Source organism: Trichosurus vulpecula, chromosome 1 (assembly GCF_011100635.1).
Source record: "Trichosurus vulpecula isolate mTriVul1 chromosome 1, mTriVul1.pri, whole genome shotgun sequence".
NCBI lineage: Eukaryota > Metazoa > Chordata > Mammalia > Diprotodontia > Phalangeridae > Trichosurus > Trichosurus vulpecula.
This window is the reverse complement of record NC_050573.1, coordinates 567,091,363-567,104,459: the sequence shown is the minus strand read 5'-3', so window position 1 is coordinate 567,104,459 and position 13,097 is coordinate 567,091,363. Positions and strand designations below refer to the sequence as shown.

Genomic DNA, 13,097 nt, shown 5'->3' with positions numbered 1-13,097 from the left:
GACTGGATGATATCAAAGATTTTTACGGAAATACCTTTCATCCTCTCAGATTGGTCTGAATATATTTTGTTTCCTAGTGTTCTATTATTAAAGACCGCTAGCTAGCATAACAGTTGAGTATTAATAAACATACACTTGTCAATGCCAGGGACAAAAAGGCTCCCAAGAAAGAGGGCCAGAAGGAAGATGTGGATTTTACTTTCGGTGATCCATTACCTGACGAGTTTCCCAGTGCTGTTCTTGACCGTACCACCCACAATCAACTCCTCCTGCCAGTGCATGTACTTTCTGGATAATCCATGACATCCACCATTCAAAACAAGGGCCACATCAAGAGGCTAAAATAAAAGACAGCCACATAATTGTGTGAATTAGTAGGCAGGTCACATGCCATGTTAAAATCTAGTGAATTAAGAACTTGTTACACAGGAGACATTAATAACAAGTCTGATGAGAGAGGTGTGTGGCAAATCTTAAAGCAAAATTCAGTTCTACAGAAGGGAATTAAGTTCAGGGACCATATTTTAATAGCGGAAGTGGTTAAAAAAAAGAGTTAGGGTTAGTTAGAAACAAAGAATTTTCTCTCTCCCTTGTCCCATTTTAAATGAGGCAATAAACAAACTTACTCTGGTTGAGTTTTTGTTAGGGGCTGTGACTGGGCAGTCAGGATCAGCAGGATTGAGGCAGGGTCGATCCATATAACCATGACCAACCTCTGCTTTATTCAGCATTTCCTCCCAGCTGTCCACTTGATAGTTTATTTTCTTTAACTCTTCTAGGAATTCCAAGGGGTCAAAGTTTGTCCACTGCAAAGGAGGTTTACCTCTGTAAAAGAAATTAGGGAAGGAACAATGAAAAAGACTGAAAAATTTCACTTAAACCCCTCTGAATATCCATATTATATGCATTCTTCTGGTAATATTACATTTTGGGCAATTTAACATAAAAAGAATAGCTATCTGCCTTATAATTCCTTACAAATTTTTAGTTAGTTAATCCTAATGCACATTAATGAAAATGTTTTATGAATGAAGATTCCAAGCCAGGAATTTATAACCTCAATAAAAGAAACTTTTCTTGCTAAAAACAATGTAGTCAATGTCTTTAAAAAACACTCTCAGAAATTATCCAATGTGCATTTGCAAACAGCAGAGTCCAAACTGGGCATTTCACCATATATAATTAACACAAGTTTTAATAGATGTTCTGTAAATGTTATGAGCAAAATATCTGATCTTTTTTTTTTCCTTAAATGATTCCATAGTTATTCCAACTCCCTGACAGCCTGGCAATCCACCAAACAACAGTGCCCTCCCCCACCCCTGCCATCCCCACTATCAGTGCCATTTCTCCCCCACACTCACTTTTCAATTGGTGGTGTTGACAGACCAGAAAGGCTTTTGGCTGCCTGTTTTGTGGTTCAAACCACACTGTATCTGCTTAGCCAGGCTTAAGTCATTATTCGGAATCTCCCAACCAGAAAACACAAAACCCCTTATTTCCCATCTAAAACTGTACACTAAAGGTTAGGAGATGGCCATTGCAAATTGCTTTTACAAAGACATGCAAGCTAGGACAGAAACAATAACTCAAACACTAACTCTTGCATAATTAACTGAAAATGTCTACACAGATTAACAATAACTCTTTGAAAGATGCAGCATATACAATATCAGACTGCTAAACTGTGGAACACCCTCTACTTCAGCTTCCAAAGATACCATTTTAAAAAATTTCATTAATGATCCAAACAAGGGATTAACTTTTTACTAAGAAAACTCAAAGGTTTAACTCAAGAATAATGAATACTGATATTCATTCACAATTATACTGAGAAATAAGTCTTACTAACAAAATAAACAACCCCAACATAATTTTTTCCAAACAGGCAAAATTAGAAACATTTTAAAGAATTAACAGTCAAGATAAAACAATGATAAACCCCGATGATTTGCATTTTATTTGCATTTAAATAGATTGGCAAAAGTAAATGAAACTTATTGATGCCTAAAGATTTTTCTGGAAAGACAGAAACTTTTTTCTTCTCTTTTTATACTCTTCATTTTTAAAACATGCACAAAAAGTCTTGATTTATTTTATTACTTGGTCAAGTGATTATTAAAATAAAATGATGAAAAAGCAACATCAAAAACAATACAGCAATGCAATTCCAAAATCTCAGACATCAGAAGGTAAGACAAAATGATGCACTTACAATAGATATGCTGTCCCTGATTGTAACTTTGCCCCTTCCCAGAAGCAGTCCAAAGGTGTGATGATTAAGCAAGGATAAAGGTATTCTATTATCTGTCCAAACCAAAAAAGGATATATCATATATTTAGATTAAAATATACCAGTGAGCATGTAATTTTTGAAAGAAGTGGAAGGAAATTTTGTAAACAAACAGTAAGTATACCTGATCCATATAACCTGTTTCTGTGATAAGTTCTCCTGATTTGTAACATAAGTGTTCCAATTTCCACTGTCTGTAAACAAAAAGCAAAAGAGATAAATAATTTTTTTTTCTATTCTGGCAAATGAAAGGAACTGTGAAAAATCTATCATGGAATATTTTAATAGTTTTTTTAACTCTTATAGTCCTAACCTTAATAAAACCTTATCAAATTCAATCTAGTGAGATTGCCTTAATAGAAAACTTTTTTGGTACAAAATATACTGTCAAAGTACCATAAAACAGTTTGTTTTCTTAACTATATCCATTGTATAATCTTGTTTAAACTATTCATTTGTTTAGCAAATCCTTTTCATGGGGACAGTGCTACTCAATTTGATCTCGTGAGCTAAGATGCAAGTATATATAAAATTATTCAATTATTCAACATTTTAAATATTTTAATAATAGATATAAGAGAAATTAAATATTCTCTATCAGCAGGTGGCTTTCAAAATGTACTTCCTGGTATTTAAAACACATATTTGGTTTTATAATGATAGAAACTTGTCCTGTAAATTCACTGTTATAAGGGACTTTCTCTTAAAGAAATGCCCTCTGTTAATGTAGGGCAGCACCTTCTCTATAATTTGAAGTCTCAGAGTTTTGCCTAGATTACTGAGAAATTAAGTGTCTAACCCAGGGTTACACAGGCAGTATGTGTCAGAAGTGGGACTTCAACTCAGGTTTTTCTGGCTCTTAGGCCAACTCTCTGGTCATTATGTAATTATGACCCCATTATCTGATTCTTCAGTAATGATTTTCAATTATTCCATTAAACGATCATATTTTTCCCACAATGCAGGAAAATCCTAACTATGTATGAAAAATGAGAGAATGAAAAGGTGTGTATTAAGTACTATGTGCCAAGCTTTGTGCTAACTTACTGGGAATAAACACAGAAAAGAGGAAACAGTCCCTTCTCTCAAGAAGCTCATGCTCAAATTGGGAGAGACGAGATATAAAAGAAAGTTCAGGGTTAGGGCAGATGGCAAGGCGTGGTAGTCCTAAGGGTTCAGCAACACAGAGAACTGTAAAGCCCAATGGTCCTTAAGTTAATTACATCAGTAGGTCGGATGATAGTGCTGGGGGTCTGCAGGAAAGGCCTGAAGGGCCTCCATTAGCATTGGCAGGGCACATGGTAAGGCCTAGCGGTCTTTGTCATTGGAAGAATAGAGTTGGTGACTTTCATCTACTCTAAGCCTTGTAGGCAGGTAGCCAGCTTGGATGGGTTTAGGGCCAGCTCAGGCTGGAAGAGATGAAGAGAGAAGGGCTCCCCTGCTGGTAGTGGGTTTTAAAGCCTTCCAGTATATCCAGATAGGATATACCTTTTTTGGCATGACGGGAGATAATTTCCCTTAAAATAAGGTTTATCATTGACTTTAAGGAAGTGCCAAACTTCCACTTAGCAATCAAGAAGCTTTTATTAAGCCTTTCTTATGATGAAGGCATTATTTATAAATCCCCAGGCACTAGGGATACAAGGATAAAAAATTGAATAATCCCTACTCGAGGCCTAAATTCCACCTATTTTAGCTACTCCAACCTTACTCATCCTTCAAGGCTCAGAATAAATCCTACTTTCTCTGTGATACCTGGCCAGTTGACAGTGATCACTTCTTTGAACAGTACTACTACTATTTATCAACATTTATTTAGTTATGTCATTACCTGTACTTATATGTCTTCTCTCTCCAACTAAATTATAAGATCCTGTAAAAGCAAGGGCCATAGCTCATATTTCTTGCCATTCTTCATAGTGTCGAGCAACGTCTTCAACTAGACTATTACTGTTCAATAATTATTTGCTGATTGGTGGAATCTTAATTAAATCTTTTGAAGAAGAGGACAGCTATGTTTGTCTTAGGGTAAATGTACCTTCAGAGCCATTATCTCTACACTATTATCTCCAAAGCTATAAATCACTTGGTTCCTTCTGTCTCTGAGTCTCTAGGCTATACTCCCTGAAGCAAACAGAAGACCATACTCTTTCTTACAAGTCCTACTGCTATTCTGGAGGAGAAGGACCTTTTCTTCCTGCTGCCAAAGGGCATATAAGATACTAAGCATGCTTACAGGTTAAGTATTGGTTCATTTACTTAGAAAGAAAGCCATATATACTTTGAGAATAGGGACTATGTTACTATGTTACTAGTGTCATTGCATCTCCAGCACCTAGGACAGTGCCTTGCAACAGGCACCTCACAAATGTTTTAGCTGAATCATCATAAGATCACTTTCTTTTCTAAGTTATTAAAAGGTCCTCTGAACCGATTCTTAAGATTAACATTTAGTTAATTCTTCTATTTTAGAACCTACATTTTCACCTACACTGTTGTTATACAGAGCCTGCACCAGTCTCATAAATGCATACTTTGTACTGGAGGCAGATTATTACAGAAACTTACTTAATAGCAATATTCGCGGAAATACCTTAATTTAAAAATTTCCTGTATTCTTTTCAAATCCCTTCCCTACATATTATCTGATTTCAATCTTATGTTAAGGCAGACAGTATAAGGTCCAGTCTCCATATTAGAAAACTGAGATGTAGCAGTAAGTCATTTGTTCAAGGTCAAACAATGGCAGAGTCAGAACTACAATTCAACCTTCACTGCCCTTCCCAGTGTAAGTCATATTCCATTCCTACCCACCTTCAAATCTCTAGTCCAGCTCTCATAGAACTTGGCTAAGTCATTCAATTTTATTTTGCTTCCCTTTCTACTTCTTAAATTAAGAAAATGATACTTGTTCCCCACTCTGTCATAAAGCATTTGAGTCCCTGAATAGAAAGGGGCTATCAGTATTCTTACCACACTTCATTAACTGATTGAAGTTGTACTGTATAAATAGCCAATTTCAACAACTCAGAGGAAAAAGCCTAATTTTAATGAACTCTTCATATTTTCTCCAAACTTCCTATGTTTCTATTAATTGTACAAAATATTTATTTTACTTATGTCATCACATAGTGACATTTTTAAAGCCTATTTTCTTTTAATCTAATTCTTGGCCTAAAGCCTCTGGATTATAGGTCTGATGTCACTAGATAATGGTTTACCCCATCTTTGCTTTGTGCCAGGGAGGACTGACGATATAGAAAGATTGTCTGGCTCATAAACTGACTCTGACAGCAATTCCAAATGAGAAGTTTCAAGAAGGTTTGAGTAATGGTAGCATCCCTGGAGTAAACATGAAACCCACCAAAGATGTCTACTTGGATGTATAAGTTCTGATGTGTTTTTTGTTTTTAAATCAGTCTCACCTGATACCAAAAAAAATAGTGCCGTTGTTTAAACGAGCATTTTTTTTTCCAGGGGAGTGGCCTATTCCATATGGCATTTTGTTTTCAAGGAGGCGGCGAGATGACTCAGTGCATAGAGCATGGGGCCTGGAGTAGGGAGGAACTAAGTTCAAATCCAGTCTCAGATGCTTACTAGCTGTCACTTAACCTTTGTTTTCCTTAATCCACTGAAGGAGGAAACAGCAAACCACTCTAGTATCTTTGCCAAGAAAACCCTGTGGACAGTAGGGTCTACAGGGTCACAATGAGTCAGATAAGACTGAACAACAACAAATTTGTTTTCAAAGACCTAGCTCCATCAGGAAACTATGTCAAAGTTCTAAATCATCCAGCCTATCGTTCATGAACACCAACTTTACTTAGATTCTGCAAAATAGTGATTTTCCCAGTGTGAGAAACTCCTGGTATGAGAACCTCCTTCTTCAATTCATATTGCAACAAGTCTATAACTTAGTGGAAACTTGCCCAGGGTCACATAGCTAATAGCTTCAGATGTGGGATTTGAACCTGGGTCATTCTGATTCTACATCCAACCCTCTATCCACTAGGTCATGCTGTCCTCTCTAATAATATACATCAGTTTTATTTGCTAAGATATTAGTTAGTTCTTTCCTTCTTGGCTTACCTGTTATACATATATACATGTACCCTGCTGGCCTGTAATGCAGAGTCAAGGTGCTGTTTGAGTGCCTCTACTGTAAGGACATTGGCACCATCTTCTCGTGGTGTCTGGATCATGAGCTGAGGATTAAACATAGCCTCTTCTCCAATCTTCTGACGTGTGTAATTTAACTCCCGGCTTACTCGTCCACCAACTGAGAGATAAAGAATTAAGGTTTCAATTAAGAGTAAAAAAGGAAGCTGGATTCATACTATAGCTATACGTCCACAATAACTTTATCTTATACTTCTTTAAAAAGCCTTAATTCTTTTTGTTCAGCTATTTCATGATACACAAAAATCCGCTGTGTACACAACCTGTGCAAATAAATTCCATCTATCAGTAAACACGCATGTACAAAAAATTCTACCGAGCCTAGTAAAAATAACCACCACTTGTTAGATATATGCTTTGTCTGCATTTTAACGAATATTCCATATGAAAACTTTATTAAAAGGGGGGAGGGGAAAATTTGAGAAACCTTTTCCTCACAGACTAGACCAAACATTTCTACATTACAATTTCTTACACTTGTATAAACAGTCTGTTCCAAAAGCTCATTTCAAGATAAATGGATTCAATTTACACTCTTCTCCTAAATAATCTGGCAAAGGTAACAGAGAAACGTTTTTCCTCAGTGAAGAGAGGAAGGAGGACAACTTGCTAATGAGTATCCTGACTCCAGTTACAAAGTGTAAAGAGTACGGTTAAACTCAGATCCACATGGAGAAGTTCCCCTTGAGAGGAAGGCCCTATGGCCAACACCTCTTGTCATTAAAACAGCCAATCTTTCAATGACTTTGGCAACAGCTGGGCAGAATTAAGACACAAGCACACGAAGCTTTAAATGGCTGGAACTATTGGTAGAAATACAGTAATTTGATCTTGGGAAGAATAATTTTTGCCTCCAAATTTGGTCGTGTATTAAGCCAGGCACATGGTGGTCCACTACTAGATTAGGACTTTGGAGAAATTTCTTTAAATATAAAGGAAGGAGAGTAATTCTCTATCTGATTAAAGAACCAATAGTGACAGATTTTGGAAAGATTCTCATTGAGCTAACATTTTTCAGGGTAAGTGGTTACGACATGGGCCTTGGTGGAGAGGGCTGAGGAGAATATAAAAATGGTATAGGAATATCTCATAAGATTCTCACAAACTTCAATAGGGTGTGATAAGCTCTAGGAAAGGAACATGTATATTCCCTGAAGCATTCATTGAAAACCATGCCTACAGCCCCACTTTACAAAGAACAAGTACCTTTACATTACTAAAAGCCCACTTCCCACCATTACAAATTTTTTTTCTAAAACTTTAACATTCACTAATAATAATGATTGACATTTATATGTCATAGGTTTGCAGAGTGATTTATAGACATTATATTCGTTCCTCTCAACAGCCTTGTGAAGGGCCTTTTTTATTGATAAAACAGACCTGTAGTTATGATGGTATGGGGGACTCCAAGCTAGATATGCAACTTATAATCTTGGAGAACTGCCTAGGGCAGCTGAGATAGAATGAAAGGACTTGTTCAAAGTCACATAACCAGCATGTGTCAGAGGCAGGATCTGAACTGCCATCTTCCTGATTTCACAGCTGGATCCCTAGCCTTATTATCCACTGCACCATACTGCTTCTATTCCAGGTACTACCACTCTCACTTTCCAGATGAGGAAAATGAGGCTCAATTGGTTACATCTAAAACTGGGTGTATGTATGTATTTGAAGGGGTGGTGGTGGACAAGTCCTTTGTAGATGGCTTATCATGTCTTGGAGCAGAAGCTGCGTTCTCAGAGGCCATGCTAGCGACATTCCAGTTCTGGCAAGGTCAGCAAAGGCTTTGTAAATGGGCATGCTGATGAGTCGCTATGTCTTGTCGTCCAAGGACCAAAGTAGGTAAGTTTAAAGATGCTCATTGCCAGGTTGGCTGCAGAGTGATAAATTTGGGCCTCAGCAAATTGTGAAGACCATCTTGGAAGTTAGAAAAAGATTACAATCTGTTTTGCTGGGCTAAGTGACCAAAGCAAAGACATCACAGGTCCCTGAAATTGTAAAATAAGTATTATATACCATTATGCAAAAAAGAACAGCTATTAACACTGAGTAGCTAACAGTCTAGTTGGGGATAAAACCATATACACAAATCACTTAAAACACTTTTAAAAAGCAACATAAAACAGAGAGCAAATTTGTACAGTGCTAACTTGGAACTCTCCCACTCCCTCGAAGTTACTAAACAAAGGTGGCACAGTGGATAGAACACTAGGTCTGGAGTTAGAAAGACCTGAGTTCAAATCTGGCCTTAGACACTTAAAAGCTGTGCGACCCTGGGCAAAACACTTAACCTCTTTTTACCACAGTTTCTTCATCTATAAAATGAGGACCAATAATAGTGCCTACCGCCTCATTTCTAAAATATACAGGGAACTGAGCCAAATATATAGGAATACAAGCCATTCCCCAATTGAGAAATGTTCAAAGGATATGAACAGGCAGTTTTCAGAGGAAGAAATTAAAGCTATCTATAGGCATATGAAAAAATACTCTGGATCACTACTGATTATAGAAATGCAAATCAAAACAACTCCTAGGTACCCCAGCTCTCCTGTCAGATTGACTAAAATAACAAAACAGGAAAATGATAAATGCTGAAGAGGTTGTGGGAAAATTGGAACATTGTTACATTGCTGGTGGAGTTGTGAGCTGATCCAGCCATTTTGGAGAGTAATTTGGAACTATGCCCAAAGGGCCACAGGAATGTTCATACCCTTTGACCCAGCAATACCACTTCTAGGGTTGTATCCCAAAGAAATCACACAAGCGAGAAAAGGACCCATATGTACAAAAATATTTATAGCAGCTCTTTTTGTGGTAGCTAAGAATTGGAAATCAAAGCGATGCCCATCAATTGGGGAATGGCTGAACAAACTGTGGTATATGAAGGTAATGGAATACTACTGTGCCATAAGAAATGGGGATGATGCAGACTTCGTAACAACCTGGAAAAACCTACACGACATAATGCTGAGTGAGCGGAGCAGAGCCAGGAGAACACTATATACAACCACAGATACATGGATTCTGTGAGGACTAACCATGACAGACTTCGCTCTTCTCAGCAACACAAGGTGCAAGGACAACTCCAAAGGACTCACGATGGAGAATGCTATCTACATCCAGAGAAAGAGCTATGAAGTTTGAATGCAGATTGAGGTGCACTTCATGCTCGCATTTTTTTCTTCTCTTTTGTTTTTGTTTTTGTGTTTTGTTTTGTTTTTTTTTTTGGTTCTGTTTCTTCTTTCTCATGATTCATTCCATTGGTCATAATTCTTCTCCACAACTTAACTAGTGTATAAATTGATTCAATGTGAAGTTATACGTGGTAGTTATATGAGATTCCATGCTGTCTTGGGGAGGGAGGGGAGAAAATCTGGAACTCAAAATTATATAGAACCATGTGTTGTAAACTAAAAATAAAAATTAAAAAAAAAATAATAGTGCCTACCTCCCAGGGTTGTTGCGAGGATCAAATGATATAACATATGTAAAGTGCTTAGCACAATGTCTGGCAAATAGTAAGTATTATTCAATGTTAGCTATTATGATTATGTATACATACCTTTTGACGTAATGACACCACTGTTAGAACTATACCCCAAAGAAATCAAAGAAAGAGGAAAAGGATGCACATGCACAAAAAAAAATTTTACGGTCACTTTTTGTGGTTTTAAAGAACTGAGATCTTAAAGAGATGCTCATCAATTGGATAGTGGTTAAACAAAATACGCTAAATGAATGTAATGAAATACTAGAAATCTGGGAAGAAATATATCAACTGATGCAGGGCAAATTAGGCAAAACCATGAGAACAATTTATGTAATAATGGCACTGTGAAAACATACAACTTTAAAATACTCTCTTTCATCTCCTTTTTGTATACCTAGAGTTTAGCACAGTGCCTGGCACACAGTAAGTACCTGACATATGTTTACTGGCTGATTGAAGAGTGAATCGTAAACATGGCAGACAGTCAGTACATAGAGACAGGAAGTGAGGTGGCATGCCTGATATATGGAAGATACAGAAGAGCAGTTTGAGAGCATGGTAGGTTCTAGTGAGAGTTTTAGATTTCTTATTTTTAGGATGGGAAGATTTGAGGAAGTAAGGGAGGAACCAGTAGATGGATAGGGAGGTGCCAAAGATTAGAGAGTCACAGAGAGGAGAGAATAACTCATAATGAGGAAAAGGGCACAAGGTCATAATTGACTCTTGACATTCATATCCCAAAAACATAGATCATAAACCATAATTTTTAGATGTAGATAATAGTTTTGGCTAAAAAGTATGTTACCATATCCGGCTACCTCCTAAAACTTGTATAGCTGCAACTCGTGTTCGTAAAATGTTACAGAGTTTACTTCTTTTTTATTATCCTCTTCTTCCATTGATCAGTCTCATACATGACCTGCTTATGACATCTCCGCATATGCTCATATAAAAATGACTGTTCCTATTTCACACGTTCTATGAGCTTACTTCTCCTAATGCTGCTAACAGACCTAGATTTTATTTTGCTTCGGAATTGTCGGAATTCAGGATTCATTTCAAACACTTGGTCAAAACTCTTACAACACAAAGGACAAAATCTCATCTCTGCTCAAAGTGACTGTTTACTATTAACAGAAATCAATTCTTCCTTAGCAAGGTGCTGTCAGACTACATTAAGCTCAGTGAACAAGAGAGCCTTAGCTAATCATAATAACATTAATTCTTCAGTCATTAGTATAGCAGATAACTTCAGTTATGGTTCCAGTAAGGGCATGATGGTAACCAAGGCTGTATTATGTGTATGTATGAAAGTAGCAAGTAATCGCAAAAACTAATGGAATTTAATAGAGGTTCCATAATGCTGACGATGGTTTTGTGTTGCATTTTGTCAGACCAGAATCACAAAAGTTTGTTAATTATTTTGGCCTGAGATTTTCTGAAATGATGTCATTATTCCAATAATAGAATTTCATTCTAGAAATTGCACAGTGTGATTTCTTGAGCATTTTTATTTTTATATAAGGTGATACATTTTAAATAATTTATTCATAACCAAATTTATTTATTTATTTACAACAAAACATATTAATCTATATAGATGGGAAATGGCCTAGTTGAAATGATTTTGACTAAAATCAACCAGCATCCTCTCATACCTTTTTTCTTTACCAATGTCAACTAGGATAACTGCTTCAACAATGTGGAAAGCGAATCACTTCCAAATATTTTAAGCAGACTGGACTTTTATTTATTGTAAGTAGATGAAAGAGCTTGGAAAGCTAAGAATTCTTTTAAATATTGTTCAAATCCCCATCATCCATCCACTTGTGAAGTGTATATAATTGACAGAGTGCTGTAGGTGTCAGAGGTGAGACCTGAGTCCAAGTTTTTCTCACTAGTAGGCCATCTCTATCCACTAAGTAACATTGCCTCTTACCCTGGCAAATCTCTCTCCTAAATCATATGACTGGCAACCAAAAACTTGTTGCCCTCCTCATTCATAAATGGTAAGGATTTTGCTTCTGATGAAATCCTACTTTATCTCATTTCAAATGACTGAATTACGGTTTTACACAAAATTTGGAAAAATATCTTTTCCTTCCTTCTCCCTACTTACTTTTCAAGGTTAAAGCTCATACCTTTGGGGAAAAAATAATTTTAAAATATTCCTAATGTACCTTTATGTTATGCTTCACACCCACCTCCATTCATTCTTTAAACAAGATACAGCAAACCAGTATTAAATGTCTGCTGTGTGTTATGCAATGTTTCGCCTCTTCTACTTTCTAATTTATACTCATTTCCTGTTCCTACTAAAATAAAACAGGAACAAACCATAGCAAACCTATCCAATAGAAGATTCAGGCTTAAGTTACATCATAGGATACATACAACTAACAACTCAAGTGGGGAAACTGAGTATGTGTACTCAGTACATTTTACTTTCTCCATAAGATGCAATGAAGCTTCTGCAATGTAAAATACTATTAGGGAGGAAAATGTCTGAGCATTTAAAAGAAACAAATGCACAAACTGTGCTTTAAAGATTTTTCCATACTAATTGAAAAATAAAACCAAGGCAATTTGGGTGGGAATTACCAGGACCAATCTCCTCACTGCTGGCACTCCATTCTCTCCTATGAGCCAGCCCAGGGGAGGGGACAGGGTAATTAAGAGCTCATAAATGCCATGGAAAGCCTAGTCCTCTACTCTAGTTCTACCACCTCTATTCTTCGATCTGTGGGTTCTTCCTACAGCAAATTCTTCAGGAGAGACAAATACAAAGCACCTCTCCTCTACTCTCAGCAAAGATGGTTCTGCAGTATGTCCTGAACCTCACTCTCCCAAGCCAAGCAGAAGGTTGGTACTTCAAGCATCAAAGTCCAATCCCATAAAGTCTTAGGCCCAAGCTTCCAGCACCTGGAAAGAATACAATCAGCTTTTTGAGGATTCCCTAGACTGTATGACTCAGGGCTACTCTAAACCCAAAGGAGACAGTTGCTTCAACTGGTAAAAGAAACAGAAGAATTTTCTATTCTCCTGGGATGTTAACCTTGTTCCTGTGACACAGATACCACCATCAAAACCTATTAGGATTTATCTGGAGATTGCATTGTTTGATAATGA

General features: G+C 36.9%; 1 protein-coding gene across 1 annotated transcript in view; it reads right to left on the bottom strand.

The window, feature by feature from the left end:
* PTCH1 (patched 1) overlaps nucleotides 1–13,097 on the bottom strand; it is a 76,650-nt gene that overhangs the window by 42,618 nt on the left and 20,935 nt on the right. The window contains exons 3-7 of the mRNA XM_036742272.1: nucleotides 6,383–6,572; nucleotides 2,418–2,487; nucleotides 2,216–2,307; nucleotides 627–825; nucleotides 217–338 (exon numbers count right to left, since the gene is read on the bottom strand). Coding sequence (XP_036598167.1) covers nucleotides 217–338; nucleotides 627–825; nucleotides 2,216–2,307; nucleotides 2,418–2,487; nucleotides 6,383–6,572 — 673 coding nt within the window. The remainder of the gene's footprint in view (nucleotides 1–216; nucleotides 339–626; nucleotides 826–2,215; nucleotides 2,308–2,417; nucleotides 2,488–6,382; nucleotides 6,573–13,097) is intronic.